Below are 19810 nucleotides of genomic sequence, written 5' to 3'. Positions count from 1 at the left end.
CTTTTGGTTTTGGTTTGAGAGTGAAGTTGATGCGATAGCTGATAAATGTTTTTAAAAAATATCTTTGGCATACAGTTCATATTTTATCTGTGTATTTTATTATAAGTATGTAATAAGTTTCAAAACACAGTCTTATTTTACAAATTTCCGTTAATTTTCGCTTGAAATTGGTAATTATCTGTTTAAAATTTCTTAGTTTAAATTAAAAAAATAAGAATACTTTTAAAATATATGATCAGAATAATCATTTTCATGGAATAGAAAATGAAAGAAAACAAATAATGATGATTGTTTTAAATATTAATATACTATTTCTAGGATTGCTTCCAATATAATAATTAAATTAAAATTGAAAATTCATCATTTTCAAAAAAGGACCGATTTTGAAATAGTATAGTCTATGGTTATTTGACCGATATTTCATTCATTTGATGCTTCCTTTTCTTTCTCTGTCGTAGAGATATCTGTGTGCGGGCGGTCGTCATTTTAAAGATAATTCGTATGAATTATTAAATGAAGGTGCTATAAAGTGTTAATTTTATGAAAAAACTGTAGGTTATAAATTGTTAAATAATGATCTTGCTGGAGATCAATAATAGAATTATAGAAGAAACATTAACAGTTAAATATAAAAATGCACTGGCGCGGTGAGTACGTTACGCTTAGAAAGTTTACCTGTTTTTTACAATCATTCTGTGCGGTATGTGTGTGGACAAGATTTAGCGTATTGTGAGGTATTTTATTCTATTTTAATATATCAAGCGGTCAATGTAAGTAATTTTGTCCTGCCTATAACCCCTTTTCGGAATTAGTTGACAACTGTCAAATACTATCACACAGGGTGGGCCCACGTTGGCCGCCGAATATGCAAAATTCGAATCGTTTCGGTATTGTACAGGACGTATTCATGGTTTATTTTTCCATAAATAAAGTTTCGATCATGACACTAGTTGGTTTGTATCAGCGATGATGAGTCATATTGTTTGTAGGTATTGACGACAAGTGCGGAAACGTCCTATAAAATGTTTTTGAATACCCATCGAGTATTCAAAGTATGTGATATATGACAACAAAGTTGAATGTACAGCTATGTTCCTCTGCAATGTTTTCCTTGAGTTAATTATCATATGTTTGTTCCAGTTTAAAGCCTGAGTCCATAGATGTGACCGTAGCAGATTTTGATGGAGTACTTTTTCATATATCCAATGTCAATGGAGATAAAACCAAAGTTAGGGTAGGTCACTGAGCATTTCATTTTAAAAATTAAATAAATTTTAGTGTATGCTGTTATCTGCATTGACTCATTTGAGCAGTGTGACATTCAGAATGTTTTTTATGAGTAATACTTATGATAATTCTTTATATATAGGTTTTATGATTATAATGGGTATTATTAATTATTTCAGGTTAGTATATCATTGAAGTTTTACAAGCAATTAGAGGAGCATGGAGCGGATGAACTGCTCAAAAGAGTGTATGGCCCCCTCCTCACTGAAACAGAGACAGGTGATTTTGTATGATTTTAAATATGTTATGTCCGATTTTTCAATGCTTGGATAAAACTTATTCGTTGAATAATGTATAAAACTACCATTTTATAAACATATTTAACAGTTTAAGTGACATTTTAATATTATCGTGTAATACTTTATTGGAAAGATAAGTTTTATCCAAGCATTGAAAAAATTGGCCCTTAATTAAACTACTTTCTGAATAACATAAAAGATATATGAACGATAGACTAAGTTCTAAGTTACTCATGGGTATGTTATTGTTACATTAGGTTTTATTGACTAATATAAATTATCAATAAATTTATAAGCTTAGTCTTACAGAGAAATAGATAAGCTAAATTTGGATGTAAATTTTCAAACATGTAATCACACTACAGTTGTGAGATAACATTTATTTGTGTTTTAATTATTTTGTAAACATAATACATAAATACAAACAATTATTTTGTATGCCAAGTAACTTATTGTGTTTTATACATGGTTAACTGATCATTAATTTGAAGAATTTAACAATATGATGTAACCAGAGCCATAAGGAATTTGCATCACAATGAATTGTTTATAATGAATTGAGTATTATGGTGTTGACATTCAATTGCTTATAAGAATTATTATTATTATATTGACACAATGTTGAAAGTATTTGATATGTTTATCATTCCATTAGATTAGATTATTTTTGTAGGATTGTTATTTTGTGATAAAAAATGATAGTGCCAAAATTTAACTCTAATTAATATCATATAAATATATTGTAGTATGAATTCATATTTATTTTTCACTAATATTCCAATTAACAAAATTAATCATTTTAATAGAATTTTTAAATCTAATAAAATATGACACAAAATATAATATTTTATTTTATGATAAAATATCAAGTAGGGTCAACCGGGGCAAATGCAACTATGGGGCTATGGCAACTAGTTATCATAACTTTATTAGAGTTGTTGTAATAAATCGCCACCTATGATTCAATAACTCAACGACTAATAAATCTTACAAGTAATAGATGGTGCCCCTACGATGAAAACTATTTGATTGATAGGCCATTGTGTCAAACCGCTATTTTGAAGTTGGTGTGCGTAAAAACAGGTGTCGAGTTTTGCAGACAAAAAAATTGTTTAGGAGTGATTTTTTGCAGGTGTTTTTGATTGAACACGATTATCACAAGCCGTTAAGCTTATTTCATTTATATTTTTAGTGCGTTAGTTGACTCTATTTTATGTTATTGATGCAGTTACATTTGCCTCATGAAAATTTCACTGTGGGGTTATTGCAACTGTGAGGTTAGTTACAATAGCCCCTTATATTTTTGTATGAAACTAAAAACACTAGTGATGTGACAGTGTCGATATTTTTATTATGTATCCTTCTTGGTAGTCAAAATATACTTTCTTTATGATTAATTAAAGAAGAACCATCGATTATTTCTTCGATATTATACCCAGAGACGGGTTCATAAGTAAAATTCAAATTAGATAAAAAAAGCGTGGTTAAAGAATATAAGTAACTAAAAACGATAGGTAGGATAGTTCTGTGATTGTTCAAGTAATTTTTAGTAAACGGTTGATTAGTTAACTAATAGGTAAACGTATTTTGTTTGGTTTACGTTTTTAACAATATTTAACACAAAGAATATTATTTGTTCTGACCAAAAACTAAAATTGACTTAGTAGGTAGGGGCACTGTAATTTTTTTTTGTTGCGATTTAAAGTGGTAAATCAAAGTACATGAGTTTTTCCTCTAAATAATGCGGCGCCATCTACGATCGCAACGTTATTGTAGCAATAGTTCCCTAATACCACAGACTAATAATAATATACTACGTATCTAATACACAATAGTACGATACAAATCACACGCAGAATAATAAAAAAATATCGATGAATAAGTTTTTTGCATTCCCCACACTAATTCTCTAACAAATAGTTGCATTTACCCCACAATCAGAAAAATAAGTTTTTTTCTGAAAACTAGTCCTTGCTACGCGGTAATACAGTTCAAAATCCTATGAATAACATGAAATCTCATAAATATATTCTATATTCGTTGTTTTATATGAAATAGAAGAAGAGCTATGGCAGTTAGTTGCATTTACCCCCGACTAGGGGTTAATGTAACTTTTTCTACCAATTTTAGGAAATATTCTCACTACCAGTTATTTATAAGACTACTGTATTGCTTGATTGGTTTAAAATAATCTTGAATAAATACAAAAAACAATAAATGGGTCAAATAAATGACCAAATATAAAAGGAGATAACTGCAAACGATCAAACTTGAAACTTGTTATTTTTTAGTTGCATTTGCCCCGGTTGACCCTATAAAAAAAAAACATTTTTTAATTTGACTAATTAGTCACTGATTTTTTATGATCATAAATAATGTTTGTTAAAAGTATGAATATATATATTTGAAACTGTTTAAAAAATGTTTTATCTAGCTTTCCGCCCGCGGCATCGCCCGCGTTTTCAAAGAAAAACCCGTTCCCATGCGATTTCCGGGATAAAACCTATCCTATGTGTTAATCCAAGTTACCCTCTATATGTGTGCTTAATTTCATTGTAATCGGTTCAGTAGTATTTGCGTGAAAGAGTAACAAACATCTATACATAATTACATACAAACTTTCGCCTTTATAATAGTATTAGGATGTAAGGATCATATTTTAAACTTATGCACAATATTATTGTCAGGTTACAATGTATCCGTCTTACTTGACATGGAGAACATTCCGGATGACTGGGAGGTTATTGTGAAGAAGGTTGGTCTCTTGAAAAGGAACTGCTTTGCATCGGTGTTCGAGCGTTACTTCAGGCTGCAAGAGGATGGCGATGTCAGTCACAAGCGAGCTGTTATCAACTATCGACAGGATGAAACACTGTGAGTTGGTTTAATCTGCTGTTAGAAAATATTATTATCGAAAAATATAATTTAGCATAAATTACATACGATTTTATAACAGCATTGATATATGTAAAAAGTAAAATTTACAATGTAATACAATGTTTTACATGATAATATGGGTTGTTTTTCCTCTCATAACTCCTTATCTTATATTTTTGTTGTTACATTCTGATTTTAAAAGTAATTTAATATAGGAGACGTGAAGAACACAGATTGCTTATTCATATGTAGGTTGGAGATGGATGTAATTCAAACAAGTGTATTTTTTTAAATAATTAAGTGTATCAAGCACTATATAAATAATTGATGTCTTTAAGTGTAATCCAATGTCAACTTGTATAGCTTCATAAAGATGTAATAAGATTAATTAGCACAATCGTTATTTAGATCAATTATAAAAGTGTCTTTGCAAGTAATTAGCTGCGCCTTACATGTTTTCTAATATAAAAAAATGCTATGACCCTCCTCATATTTTTCGACCATCCTTATATAAAATTGCTTGATATTGCGAGTATCAGTGAATATATTTGTTACATTTCTTATTTGTCTAGTACTTCCGCAATATTAAGAAAAAGCTTTAATTCTGTGTTACAAAAAACTTTTAATAATCTCAATAATCACGTAATATCTGTCATATACAAAGAATAACATAAGCAAAGACTTGTAATGCATCCAAATCCCCTCACCCAGCAATTGCTTAAACTAAAGCCCAGGAAATGTCTGAAAAGAGCTTATGTTGATGTTGAGTTACATTAGAAAGGGGAATTAGGGCAGTGGCTCTGGTTCTCAAATCGCCAAATTATTCTGTCCAAATATCTGCTCATAGTCCATTGACTGATCGCAGATGTCAATAATAATTTAAAAAAAATATACATAACATCTTGCAGATACGTAGAAGCACAAGAGGATAGAGTGACGGTGGTGTTCTCGACGGTGTTCCGTCATGAAGACGATATGGTCATCGGCAAAGTGTTCATGCAGGAACTGAAGGAGGGCAGACGAGCTTCACATACCGCGCCACAGGTATTATTTATATTAGTAAAAAAAAAAAATACGTAGCAATTGTTGTTTTAACATATAAAATTTTTTAAAATAGATCTAACATGTAGATAAATTTTAGAAGTTCAATATAAAATGAATTGTGAATGAGTGAGGGAAAAAATAAATTTAAAAAAGTATCCACATATTGATTTGTTTTATGTCAACATTATTCATAAGAAACAGATTTATATACAACGGCATTGTTTATAAACATAATACATATATAGATAACTTGTTGATTCATTAATTTAATTTTGACTGATAAAATAATATTATTTTTATTCAATAAAATTACTTTAAAATTGATTCTTTTTCAGGTTCTATTTTCACACAAGGAGCCACCGTTAGAACTTGTTGACACAGATGCGAAAGTAGGAGATAATATCAGCTATGTCACATTTGGTAAGATTTTTGTTTAAAAAAGCATTCTATCTATAAGAATTATCATTGAATTTGTACTGATATTAAGGCAACTGAGCCAATAACATTATATTTTAATGGTATTAGTTAATAAAATACGTTTATATTATAATGGAGTTTACCAAATGTATTTTATTGTTAATTGGGCATTAGTAAGTGACACAGCCAATAATATTTTGATACTGTAACAATTAATGTATACCATTTCGTATTTTCCTGTATTCGCTAATACGTTGTTTACGTGTTTTGGATTAAAATTGCATGGTCATCTATTAATGTGTTAAAATAATTTCATATAATAATTGATTTAAACAACAATACATAACTTTTTGGTGAAATGAAGCAGAAATTTTAATTATAACACAAAATTTATTCTTATACTCCATGATCAAAATTAATATTCTATGCGAAGCAGCCTATTTTCTATAATGACGTCATGCTTATAAAGTATGGTGCTATTATTTATTTATAGCTTTTAGTGTTATGTCATTGTTTATGTAATTAATTTAAGGAGCGTTGGCTCTGGCGTTATTTATGGCTGGCTTTGAACTTATCTATTTTTTATGTGACACTTAATAAGCTCCGAAAATTAACAGATTTATAAATTCTTTCATTAGGAGATTACTCTTAATTATTCCTAAATAACAAGTGAATTTTTTTTTTGAAGTGGAACTACTTTAGGCGCCTTGCGAGTTCAATTTTAAGGTCGCTTCATGACAATACCGTCACGTCATGGAGTAAGGCGACGATTTTGTTATTTATGAATCTTGCCAAAAAAGTTTCACTTCTGACACGTGTGCTCGGTAGACACCCTTTTTTTATTATCCCGTTTTCATATCATCTTATTAAATACAAATGTTATTAAAACGTTAATTAATGTATGTTATGACTGAATGAGGTATTCTATAGATATATTAGATTAAATTGCTGTTGCCCTATATTTTCAATAGAATAGAATAAACTCAAAAATATTCTGAAATTAAATAATTATTGTAGTGTTGTTCCCGCGGCACACGTGCGAGGCGGCGCGCGACAACACCATAGACCTGCTGCACATGTTCCGGGACTATCTGCATTATCACATCAAGTGCTCTAAGGTGAGCGGTTGTTGAGTTAATATTATTTTTGTACATAATATAGATGTTTCTGAAAGTTGTGTCTTTTTAATATTCTGAAACTTGGTTGAGGATTAAAAATAAAAATGGAAAATATTTGTGTCCATAATTAAAAAAAAATATATGTTAGACATTTTATTACCTAAAGCTAATATGTTCAAATCAAATATGTTTATTTGCTCGTATATTGTAATTTGAAGATGTTTTATGAAACTTTTTTTTATTACATAGGCTGCCATTGTAAATGGCGTGCAAAAATTTAGATAGCTATTTTTTATGTGAATTAGTCATATTATAGAAATGTACTTCATATTTCACTTTTCTAGGTGCTAATCGGAGTATTTTTTTTTTAATTTCTACGTATTAATATTTAATATCTTGCCTTTGATCAACTGTCTATAAATAACAAGAACCAAAATCATACACCGTTAACCTTTATATTATATTGAATATCTGTAACGTGTTTGCGATTGTCATATTGTGTTTATCATCATGTAAAGTGTGTGTATATATGTGTGCAGGTGTACGTGCACTCGCGCATGCGCGCCAAGGCGGGCGAGCTGCTGAAGGTGCTGAACCGCGCGCGCCCGCAGCCCGCCAACCGGCCCAACGAGCGGAAAACTATCTCGTTAGTATACATTGTTTATTATACATTTTGACGTGACAACGTCTTATAATTCGATAGCCGGCTGCACGCACGAAAAAACATGACTCATGCGGCGTTACCTCGCTCTGAGGCGTTCCATGTAGACTTGAAGTGCAAGCGAGAGCGCGGAACGAGCGACAAAGAAGCACAATAGGCAGTTGTCACGTTCAACTATTGTCAGTAAACCGACTTTACAGACAACCAATTTTTTTAACTATGTTTATGTACAGAATTAAAAATGTTTTAACTTTTTGTATATTGGCTAGAGTTCGTAAATGTAAACTGGCAAGGTTTTTCTAATAACGCCATTCTATCGGATCATGATTGTGTGTTTTACACATTTTAAATTTTAACAATATTCATTTACTTATAAATATAAATATTCTAACTTTTGGTCGTTATAACAGTAACACGTAGAACTTTTTGTTTTGATATTTTTGTACTGAAAGACCTGATTAATTCGTTATTCACAAAATATTAATGTAACCACTAATAAATGTATTATAATATAAATGTTATTTGCTTGTTCCAGTGGCAAAACGTTTGTGAGGCGAGATTGATTGCGCGCCGTCGGCAGTTAGACGCCGCACCACACTAACGCGGTCATTCCCCTACATTCTATGTTGTTGCAACATTGTATAAACAAATCGTTTTTATTTATATATTATTGTATTATGCAGTTTTTAAATTTGTATTTTAACGATCTCATTATGGAATCCGTATGGTAATTTTTTATGAGCACAGATTATTCTGCTTTTGATACATATATAGTTTTTTAATCTATGAACTTTTTTTTAATTGTCACTTAAAATTTAGAAGCAATTTTATCAATAAATTTACCCCTATATGTTTAAGATGACATTAATGTTATAGGAATGAGCGCGTTATCAACAATATGACTCAACAATGTGCGTATTTCTTAATATTAAATATATCGTGTACTCATTGAAAACTAAATCATACCCAAATCAGGTCACAAAGCTCTGAATGTAACAGTTATTTATCCGTTGCAATACCGTTAATTGCCAAATAATTATGCTCAATATTGGATGTATCCTATTGGTTCGTGAAATGTGCACATTGTAACAAATATTTATTATCACCAAGCCTAACCTAGTGATCAAATGTTTCTGTAGACTTGTTAACAAAATTATGCTTTATGAGAGTTTATATGATATAGAGGTGGCACTGCGTTCGCGACTCGGGTTCCTAATTCTTATTGTATGTGTACAGTCAATGTCAAAGTTTTGTTGTTTCCTCCATTGTGGCCGGTTCATGTTAGTTTCAGAGTAAATTCGATTTAGTTTGATGTTGAGTGTACACGTTGACAAATAAAAACGTTTATTACCAGTAGTGTCCATCCTGTGAGTTTGTTTAGCTTATGTAATTTTGTTGTAAGTGACGCAATCACCGATCCTCACGTAGGGTATATAATATATGATGTACTATAACGTAGCCTATATCGTTTCGATTGCAATCTTGTAAAAATGTATATCGCCGGACGTCGAGACAGGTAAAGCACAAAGTCCCACGAATTATTCCTTCAAATTTTGTTTCGTGCGTATTAGTTACATATACATAGTTGCAATATACGAACAATAATAATTTTAATGAAATGAACTTGTTTACGTTTTAGGTAGGTCGCATTCAATTATTAACGTGTAAGTGAAAGTGTATAAATATCTCGATAGTTTGTTTCGTAGACGAGTGACTTGGATCAATATGGCCTTATTTACCGAGAAACTTTTCTATGATTCCGGTCTCTTGAAATCTGCTAGTGTCGCTAGATTAGGCCTCGGTACGTCGTATCGATGTTCGAAGTGCAATTCGATATTCCATTTCGCATTTGTTCCCCGACATAGAGCTGTATCGTTGAACTTTAATGAAATTTTATTACACGAATCGAACGTAGCGTCATAGATTCTGGACACGTTTTTATATTATTATTATGGTGATGTTTTGCACTGGAATATAGATTGCTCAATGACATCATTCGTAATGTTCATTCAAATTTCTGAAATGTAGGTATTTAAAAGTTTCTACACAGCTGGGTTTGGCGTAGGTCACCTTTGTTCGTAATAAACATTATCCCATTTACGTTTTGGATTATTAAGTTTGAAAAGCAATAAAATATATACAGAAGTAATATCCCACCTGACGAAGATGACCCCAATGGTAAATCTAGTTGTGTAGAGCTTCTAGAAATAGGTGAAAATGTGTTGAAGATTGTGGTGTCAATAACGACTCATGGACTGAACGTTTAGGTTTAAATTATTGTCCGGGTGTCGAAGGATTGTATAAAACTAAGTCATATTTTAAACAACACGCCGACAAATATATAATTATATTATATCATGACAGATTGAACAGGTCCTGAGTGAAGCGATGAGCATGTAGAAACAATTTAAACTATTTAAAATAATATTATTATGTAGCTAACTTGAATTTTATGTAATTTTTATTTGCAAGATGTATTATTTATGTATTATAATGTAAGTTAAATGTTGCTTTAAAGTTATCGCTTACGATTCGACGATTGTTTTTACTGTCAGTTTTATGCGAGATTATGTAAACTGCGGATACTAAAGTTATTTGTGAATATGTAATTAATCTTGTGATCTAAAATCCGTTTATACTGTATTTTTTATTTTCTAGATTAAACAAAACATCTTAATGCAGGAAATTTGTTTATTTATTACAAAATACATTTATTCTTAAATTAACAAACAAGATGATGTTCTTAGTATTTTACCTAATCTATATCTTCATCTCTAGTAAACTATCATAATTATTATAATTTCATCTTCTAAAAAGCCTTATTATTAAATGCAATAATTCTTCTCTAAGTACATAAAATGCATCTAAAGCATTACAATCTTCACTAAATCATAGAGAAAGCTTTTAAAAATCCATTTTAGCTGGTGAATTCGGCGTGGTGGGTGACTTTGGTTGGCTCAATTTGGACAAATTGGCCACTTTGGTCGCAAATTTGACGAAGTTCATTCCGCCAGAAGGTTGCGGCTCCGACTTGGGATCCGGTTGGAATGAGGTTTCTAAAGAACCTGTGGGATAAAACAATATTATATTACAAATAAATAAATTGAATTCGACATAGTCACGGAAATATATAGGCATACAGGAGATATACAGGTGAATATTGCTTCGTTTGTTCGGTGGAATCTTCGAATCGCTGAAAGTTCTCATGGGGCCAATTTTGATGGAATTGAAAATGGCATCATAACATTATTTTATGAGAAATCGTTAGTCTTAGTTTTCAGAGGTTTTCGATGTTGCTCAGTTTCGGATGCGCCTAGCATGACCAGTTAAAATTTCACTCTGCATATAAAATGGTATATACATACTTAATTAATAATGTACTACGAACAGTGCACATAAAGTAAATATGGAAAATAATTTCTGATGCATCGAAAGTAATTTTCTACACAATAGTGCACACATTTCAATGTATGAGCGTTCGTGAGCAAGTGTTTTTTAACGCGAATGGCGAAAGTATTAAGTATTTGATATCTAATATTTTGAAACAAAAGTAAGTTATGTTTAAACTTTTATGACATGATATTCTAAAATAAAATCTTGAAGTCATATAGAATCACACAACCACATCTGGTCACATCAAATGTAAATTATAAATTAATTTATTTTGTTTAACCAGAAAAGTGAATAAAATGACGCCATTGTTGACAAAGCGATTTCATTCCCAATCCCTTTTACGATCATGTCGCTCGTAAAATAAATAATTGAACCAACTACACGTTAAAATGTAGGTACACGAAACTTATTAAGGCCAAATTAAGCAATTTGATAGCACGTGATATACATTTAGAATTACTGCAGAAGTCTTTCTATTTTGTAACTAACTAGCTTTACGACCGCGGTTTGGCTCGCATGTATTCTTAATTCAACTTCACACTCTTGTCAAATTTCTATACCTATTCATTCCCAAAAAGGCCTTTTCTAAGTAGTATTATGAACTTCAAAAAATAAATTCGTATTTAGGTATCTATAACAATATTCTATTTAAATTTATATTTGTATAAGTAACGATATTCGGGGTTAAATAACAAGATTTGTACGACCAATGAATTATCTTACATTACAATATCTTTTCCTCGATTAAGGTTTGTCTGCATATGCTAAACGTAGTAGAGAGGAGAGTTGGAAATACACGGGTGCCTATGATATACGGTTATTCTCGTGAAATCTTTATTTTTTTACAGTTGCTGTATATAATATCTGCAAGGAAATCAATATTATCCCTAAATACATCGGCTCTATGTGGACGCAGCTTTATTCTACCGGAACTTAACTTGTAAAGTTTCTACGGTACTTACTTTGTTGTGGTGACATGATAGAACTAGGCTGTGATCCCTGCTTCTCCTCCATTGATTGGCTTTTCTCGTGCAACAGTTCCAACGCTAGTTAAAAATAAAACTGATTCGAATGACACGTTATCACAATGTTATCGGACGGAGCTATTTATTTTGCAAATCAGTAAATAGTTGCATTAGGAGATACGGAATTGTCGTGTTGAGTAAGACGAGCAATTATAATTTTTTTATTATCAAATCAAGAATAAAATGATACGCATGCAGATAATTATGTTTATATTATTGCAGCTAAAGTATGTTACTCATTATTTACATTTTGTAGATATATAAAAATGAAAAATCTCGTTGCTCGATGTTTGTTGCCCCGAAACTCCAAAAGTTCTCAACCGATTTTCATGGAATGCTTCATAGTTTATTGAATACTACCAAACTAGACACATAAAATTTTTATTTCTATGAAAAAAAGCATCGAGATAAAAAAAGCACCTACCTTGTGTGCTTTAATGCATGCTATTAAAGAATGGTATGCAAAGCGTTGAATATTGATAAAATAAGAAATTTTCAAAATAAGTAGGTACCGCCATTAAGAGAAAAAAGAAAAAATAAACATGTTCAGTCTGTAACTAACAAATAATTCAAAACTTCAGCTCTACATGCTTTTTTTAGTGGCTAAAAAATGAAGCTGCAATTTTTTCAGTACATTATATTTTCGCGTTTACGAAGTGCGTGGAAGTGCGGAGAAAAATTATCTAGTTACGTGTGCACAGATAGTGAACACAAGAAATTGCTTTTACAAAAAGGTTCTATTTCACCGTCTTTCAATGAAATGGTATCCATCTTGGAATCTTGAATGGTTTCAAGTTGTTGTCTGAACTTGCTGGTTATTTTGCGCCGCTTGTAATCGGCCTCTATTTGCTGTTTTGTGCGAGGTATGCGGAAACGGAAGCAGCAGCACACCATCACAACTTGAATGGTAAACGTTAATTCGAAATTTAAAAATGGAAAAATTAACAAGTAAATTATTAAAAAAACAAAATACCCGACTGCACACTAAAAAAAGAGTGATTGAAATGAATCTAATGATACCGCATACATATTTTTTTAAAGGGAAATTTAGAAAAAATATTATTATGTCTTTATCCCGTGGGACTTTTAGGATAAAATGTATCCTATGACACTCCCGTAATCAAGACAAATCTAACGATACCTCATACATCAAAATCCATCAAGCCGTTTAGGCTACAGGTGGTCACAAAGGAAAAGACATACATACATACTTACATACACTCGAAAAACATTACCCTCCTTCTTTGGCAGTCGGGTAAAAAGGTTGAATGTGGATTGATCGCCCGCGCCGATTCGATATTTAATAAAAACGATGAATTGATTCTACACAATAGGTACTATAGACAACAATTAATATATGTCAGGAATCCGGATATATAAAGTCGTTAAAACAAGGTTAAAAGTTAAAACATATTCGAAAAACATCGAAAAGTTCAAATGTTTCTTGTAAGTACGCAATGATCCAACAATGATCTATATTACTTGCTCTGTGTCAATGATGACAAATTCTGAACTATGTGCAAGATATTTTCATTTTAAATACTTATAATATTTCCTTGTATTTTCATACTACCCCGAGCCGACGAATAATTCAAGATAAGAATGCAATTTTAACTAAAGTGCTCCTTTACTAGAAAACACGTTCTTGCTTAGTTTATTTAGGGCACTGGGTTAACTTTTTTTTAGTACACCTACCTTCATATTAATTTTAACTTAAAAACCAAGAGTAGATACTTAAATTTAGTACCTACCTGATTTACTTGTAAGCTGTAGCTTGAAAAATATTAACGTTTCAAATAAATTGAAAAGGAACAGTGAGATTTCTATCAGTCTCTTCAGGTTTTAATGAAAGCACCAGTTCTTTGTAATAACTCTCCAGATTAATTAAGTGTGATTTAGATACGACACAGACGGCTACTTTAAATTTTCAGCAGATATTTATCTTCCAAGTACAAAGCTCTTAAATTCGACAGTCATTCTTTTGGTATTTACTGCCGAATAATAAGTAAACGTGTACTAAGGAGGTACTTATAAAACATAAACAATATAAATTTTTATGCCTAAGAGAAACTACAAAATTATAAAACTTTGTTAGCAATACCCACAACCTGTATTGTGTATTTAAAAATGACATTGTAATGCGCCTGTTAAAATATTTACTTACTCAAAGTAGTCACGCCAGCTATACAGAGAAATATAATTTGCCATACTCTAAGCTCTCCAACTACACTTTTTTCAAGCCATTCCGGCTCCTCTGAATTTTTTATAACATCCATTATGGGATCCATTGTGATAGTATCTACGTAACTATGATGATTGCACTACAAACGTTTGTTAAACAAACTAGGACAATGCGACTGTCGTGCCCGCAAAATACTTCCTTTGAATAAAACCTAATTGTCCCAATTCCATGGAGTGGTTAATAGCCGCACCTATTTTACGCTTATCCACCCTCGACACACCCAACTTCTTTATAAGTTTCATAGCGGGTCAATAGTTTCAACTAAAAAAAATGTTGAAAATTTCATTTACAGTAAGTATTGCTCAAAATTGTCTTAACCTTATGATAAAAGTACTTTGTTTTATTTGTGATTCTACCTGGTCCAAAATAATTATTATTAGAGCTGAGAGCACTTACAATAACTGGGATGGAAAGTTAAATTTCCCGCGAATTATCATTATGTTGCCATTAGTCGATTGTTAAAATGATTGACATTAATTACAGGTTGACTAAATTATTTATGTAATTTTGAAACAACAAGATCGTTTATGCAGTTAACATTCGTATTATAAAAAACATATGATATCATTAGTTTAAAATATACTCAACATTTTATTATTAAATGCTTCATTCTCAATTCTGTCAAAAGCTCGTTAGCATTTAATACATTACAGCTAAAACTGGTTCACTTTACTCATTAGATGTTTGTTTTTATGTTAACTATTGCAATTTTCATATAAAAACAAACAAAAGCTACGTATCACGCGAAGAATAAAAAAAAATAATTGACTCGTGAGGACGTTAACGTTACGTTTAACGCAGCCTAAATGTCATATTCGATTTTCAGTAATGACAACACTTACCGGATCGCTCGTCTCTTTCATTTGACGACTGTTTCACTTTCCCGCAGAAAATAGGGTGTCGAATCTGTCCTATAACCTCCGTTATATTTATTACTATTTAAAGATCAAAAATGTATCATTTATGATAATTGTGGTTTAATTTGTGTAAAGATTGTGCTAAGTGATGTTGTGTAATATCGTTTGTATTCTTGCGGTCACTCTGTAGCGTTTTTAAAAATTAAACATGGCCTCGAACCGAGGAATTCAGATCGGATCCGCGTGGTTCCAACGGAAACTGAATTTGAGGCCACAGCACAGGGGCGTGCACTTAGTTACGGAAGAGATCCTCAAGCAGGTGCCTGAGTTGTCGCAGTTTGCCGTCGGCCTATGCCATATCCAAAGTGAGTACGAAGACACCGCTGAACGCCGATGCTGCATTCCCTCCCACTCGTATTTTTCATTACAATTGTTATTATTGCTATTTTGTAAATACTATTTTGATGCTTATACTGTCCCTGTTGAGTTCGGTGGTGACTATTTAACAAAAACACAATTAACGTTTCCAGTAATGCATACTTCGGCAAGTCTTGCGCTAAACGAAAGTTGGGACCCAGACGTTAGAGACGATATGGAAATGATGCTCAACAAAATAGTGCCGGAGGGACTTCCTTACCGCCACTCGTGCGAAGGTCCCGATGATATGGTGAGACTCGTTTATTATTCTTAAATTTACACAGGTCAATGTGAAGTGTCACTTGCAACTCCAAGTGCTTAAATATTCATTATGTTTTGAATTTGGAATATTTTATGTTAACGACTTGTGATTTTTTTTGCATTGTTTGACATTGCCAAGTTTTGAGTGATCAAGTTTTTATAAGGAAATAGAAAATATAATTGTGGTTTAAAAAGTGAGTGTTATAATTTATAATTACTTAAATACAATAATTATCAAATACTTATTATAATAAGTAATATGGTATGTATCTTGGTAACTTAATATATAAACAAATATTAAGTAGATCCTATGTCGGTATTGTTAATGGTAGTGTCTCATTAGCGATGGCATATCAAATATTCAATGCCGATTTAGTTGACATTCTATTCCAGGCTTGATTCCAGGTAAAAGCATACAGAATAATTGTGAAGTTCTTTTTGAAACAAAAAAGTTATGTCAAATGCACCCTTGACCTTGAGTATGTTATCAGTGATAAGAGTTCTTATAAAACAATATGACATGTTGCTTGTTATGCATACTATTTTTATGTAACTATATTTCATTTAACTTTATTTAGGTGTATATAATCTTATATATAAAAATGAATCGCAAAATGTGTTGGTAAGCGCATAACTCGAGAACGGCTGAACCGATTTCGATAATTCTTTTTTTATTATATTCCTTGAAGTACGAGGATGGTTTTTACGTAGAGAAAACGTAAATATGTACCACGGGCGAAGCCGGGGCGGACCGCTAGTATTATATAATAATATTATTTTATTATATGATTTGACAATATTTAAATTGATGATATTTTTTTCTTGAATTTTTATTTGTTTCCAGGACTTTAAACTAGGAAATTATTTACCATTTTCTTAGTCAATTTAGCAACAATTATTTTTAAATTATATAATTATGCTTCGTAATTCATTACTACTTACTGATGTATATGTATAATTTTTTTGTACAATATCACAGTATATTTAAAAATTGAGAAGCCCTTTAACCCCTTGACCACCGAGCGGCCCGATCGGGCTACGACACAATAGATTTTTATTGTGTCTGTGATTCTGGGGGCTGAGGCATTAACTAAGTATTTTGAATAACTAATTGTGTAGTCGCTACATTAATTATATTTTACCAACTGAGCGTCAAGAATATCTCAATTGAATTTATTAAGAAATTGTTTATTAAAAAAGATTATTCAATTATTTATCATATCTAATTTCTTTACTCAATCAATTTGTAATCAACCTTTTATGGACATTAATTTAAAAAAAAATATAGTTTTACTATGCGCTGAACAAAATTTAAGTTATAATAATGACCTGAACCCATTTCTTACTTTTATTATTAGGTATATATTCTATATATTATCTTATATATAAAAATGAATCGCAAAATGTGTTGGTAAGCGCATAACTCGAGAACGGCTGAACCGATTTCGATAATTCTTTTTTTATTATATTCCTTGAAGTACGAGGATGGTTTTTACGTAGAGAAAACGTAAATATGTACCACGGGCGAAGCCGGGGCGGACCGCTAGTATTATATAATAATATTATTTTATTATATGATTTGACAATATTTAAATTGATGATATTTTTTTCTTGAATTTTTATTTGTTTCCAGGACTTTAAACTAGGAAATTATTTACCATTTTCTTAGTCAATTTAGCAACAATTATTTTTAAATTATATAATTATGCTTCGTAATTCATTACTACTTACTGATGTATATGTATAATTTTTTTGTACAATATCACAGTATATTTAAAAATTGAGAAGCCCTTTAACCCCTTGACCACCGAGCGGCCCGATCGGGCTACGACACAATAGATTTTTATTGTGTCTGTGATTCTGGGGGCTGAGGCATTAACTAAGTATTTTGAATAACTAATTGTGTAGTCGCTACATTAATTATATTTTACCAACTGAGCGTCAAGAATATCTCAATTGAATTTATTAAGAAATTGTTTATTAAAAAAGATTATTCAATTATTTATCATATCTAATTTCTTTACTCAATCAATTTGTAATCAACCTTTTATGGACATTAATTTAAAAAAAAATATAGTTTTACTATGCGCTGAACAAAATTTAAGTTATAATAATGACCTGAACCCATTTCTTACTTTTATTATTAGGTATATATTCTATATATTATTTAAAATATTTTTATTATTATCTGATTTTATTGGAAATTCTTTAGAATCCAACCCTAGGAATATATTCAAGCGCTCGCCTTAAAGTTAAATATACAGTGAATAAGTTATCTCTTTTAAATTTATTAATCACTACTTAATTTTCGTCATTTATATCATAATTCTATAAAATATTTGTATATTTTGCAATTCAGTATAGTTATAATAATTATGAATTATGAACTGCATGGCTAGTATACTAATAAAGTTGTTTGTCCGCAGCCTGCTCACGTCAAGGCATGTTTCCTAGGATCTTCACTCACAATCCCCATAACAGATGGCAAGCTAAACCTAGGAACGTGGCAGGGTGTGTGGCTCTGTGAACATAGGAATCATGCTGGAAGCCGAAAGGTTGGTATTGTTTAGCTTCCATATGAATAACTGACCTGTGTATAGTCTGAATATTTAATTTTATTTGTTTCTTTGGACGTATGTAAATGCATAAAGATTTTAGACAGATTTAGTCCATAGTTTACTTTAGCAAGAATACCATTCAAATGAAGTTGCGGGTTCCAGCTAGTATGCTTTATCTATGAGGCATGGTTTCGTTATTTGCATTGCGAAGATGAGTAAGCCGTATCAAAATTTGTAATTGTGAAAAATCTCTAATAGATTTTAGTTGTTTTTGAAGTCAAGAAATACTGATACAATAAAGTCATTTAAGACTTAGATGTACCTACATACATACAATATTTTGTTACCATCAGGTTTGAAAGATTGATTAAAATTAAAACTTTTGATATGTGACTACACTTTTTTGTTTCTTTATTAAATTGCTTCATAAAATTACTAATCTGGATAATCGCTCATGGTAATATACTTCTTTATTATAAACTAGATTTCCGCCCGCGGCTTCGCCCGCGTTTTCAAAGGAAAACCCGCATAGTTCCCGTTCCCGTGGGATTTCCGGGATAAAACCTATCCTATGTGTTATTCCAAGTTACCCTCTATATGTGTGCTAAATTTCATTGTAATCGGTTCAGTAGTTTTTACGTGAAAGAGTAACAAACATCCATACATCCATACATCCATACATCCATACATCCATACATCCTTACAAACTTTCGCCTTTATAATAGTATTAAGATTAAGATTAAGATAATTATTAAGAAAAAAAAAACGAGCTGCACATGTGTGAACTGGTAGCGAATGGTATACCCACGAGTTTTTAAGTTTCATCTGATAAATCATTGTGAAGATTGTGGGATCCATTTTGGTGCTTTCAGAACTGGTGGTAACTACTTACTAAATTTGATTTCTTGTGTAATATGAAGATTTTGAAGCGCTTAAAATGTTTCAATGTGAGTGTGGTGGGAATTGGTATAAAAAAGATCGTGTGTACCAAGCACACGTGTCAGAAGTGAAACTTCTTTGGCAAGATTGAAAGATAAGTCGATCTTGAAATTTTACTCTCAACGCGCCTAAAGAAGTTTCACTTCAAAAGGATGATAAATTGATGGGTAAATGTCGTATAGGTAGTGGTAACACTGTCCGGGTGCCCGCGCGACTCGCCGCTGTCGCCGGTGTCGGCCGCGTCGTGCTCCAGTTAGGAGCGGGGGGGGGCCGCGACCCCCCACACGCAGTCCCACTCGCGGCCCTCCTCCAAGAGCACAAGGAGGTAAATCCCCCTTTTGTACGCGCGCCTTTGGATGGGATACTGTCTTGTGACGAGGGACGAGGGACCCCACCGTACCGCGTTCAGTGACTTCGGAAGTTTTTGTGTGATTTCGGAATTTCGTTTCAGTTAAAATAAGTGGAATGGGACGTT

At 31.7% G+C, this 19810-nt stretch overlaps 3 protein-coding genes across 3 annotated transcripts; 2 read left to right on the top strand and 1 right to left on the bottom strand.

The window, feature by feature from the left end:
* The first annotated feature begins 454 nt into the window (after positions 1 to 454).
* Arpc2 (Actin-related protein 2/3 complex, subunit 2) lies at positions 455 to 10329 on the top strand. Its single transcript, XM_090111498.1, has 9 exons — positions 455 to 647; positions 1141 to 1234; positions 1407 to 1506; positions 4214 to 4400; positions 5312 to 5447; positions 5783 to 5867; positions 6882 to 6982; positions 7522 to 7628; positions 8179 to 10329. The coding sequence occupies exons 1-9, from the start codon at positions 574 to 576 to the stop codon at positions 8204 to 8206; spliced, it is 912 nt and encodes a 303-aa protein (XP_089967624.1). The 5' UTR covers positions 455 to 573; the 3' UTR covers positions 8207 to 10329.
* LOC149901074 (uncharacterized) lies at positions 10327 to 14475 on the bottom strand. The gene is made up of 4 exons (XM_090111499.1): positions 14226 to 14475; positions 12808 to 12960; positions 11999 to 12082; positions 10327 to 10708 (listed from the first exon to the last, which is right to left on the bottom strand). The coding sequence occupies exons 1-4, from the start codon at positions 14347 to 14349 to the stop codon at positions 10548 to 10550; spliced, it is 522 nt and encodes a 173-aa protein (XP_089967625.1). The 5' UTR covers positions 14350 to 14475; the 3' UTR covers positions 10327 to 10547.
* A 678-nt stretch (positions 14476 to 15153) lies between these two features.
* LOC149901073 (uncharacterized) lies at positions 15154 to 19810 on the top strand. Its single transcript, XM_090111452.1, has 4 exons — positions 15154 to 15525; positions 15691 to 15827; positions 18265 to 18393; positions 19518 to 19810. The coding sequence occupies exons 1-4, from the start codon at positions 15369 to 15371 to the stop codon at positions 19590 to 19592; spliced, it is 498 nt and encodes a 165-aa protein (XP_089967578.1). The 5' UTR covers positions 15154 to 15368; the 3' UTR covers positions 19593 to 19810.

The sequence above is a fragment of the Colias eurytheme genome, chromosome 17 (genome assembly GCF_061535395.1).
Source record: "Colias eurytheme isolate Ceu_HAF_F1 chromosome 17, ilColEury1 Martin Lab GWU primary, whole genome shotgun sequence".
NCBI lineage: Eukaryota > Metazoa > Arthropoda > Insecta > Lepidoptera > Pieridae > Colias > Colias eurytheme.
Note: the sequence above shows the minus strand (reverse complement) of the source record. Positions and strands in the feature narration are given on the sequence as shown.

Coding starts and splice junctions, on each gene's coding strand:
- Arpc2 (XM_090111498.1), top strand. CDS start 574: ATGATCTTGCTGGAGATCAATAATAGAATTATAGAAGAAACATTAACA. Junction 4,401..5,311: donor TATCGACAGGATGAAACACT/GTGAGTTGGTTT, acceptor AACATCTTGCAG/ATACGTAGAAGCACAAGAGG. Junction 5,448..5,782: donor CTTCACATACCGCGCCACAG/GTATTATTTATA, acceptor ATTCTTTTTCAG/GTTCTATTTTCACACAAGGA.
- LOC149901074 (XM_090111499.1), bottom strand. CDS start 14,349: ATGGATCCCATAATGGATGTTATAAAAAATTCAGAGGAGCCGGAATGG. Junction 12,961..14,225: donor AGCTGGCGTGACTACTTTGA/GTAAGTAAATAT, acceptor TTACCATTCAAG/TTGTGATGGTGTGCTGCTGC. Junction 12,083..12,807: donor TACCATTTCATTGAAAGACG/GTGAAATAGAAC, acceptor ATTTTTAACTAG/CGTTGGAACTGTTGCACGAG.
- LOC149901073 (XM_090111452.1), top strand. CDS start 15,369: ATGGCCTCGAACCGAGGAATTCAGATCGGATCCGCGTGGTTCCAACGG. Junction 15,526..15,690: donor CGGCCTATGCCATATCCAAA/GTGAGTACGAAG, acceptor TAACGTTTCCAG/TAATGCATACTTCGGCAAGT. Junction 15,828..18,264: donor GCGAAGGTCCCGATGATATG/GTGAGACTCGTT, acceptor GTTTGTCCGCAG/CCTGCTCACGTCAAGGCATG.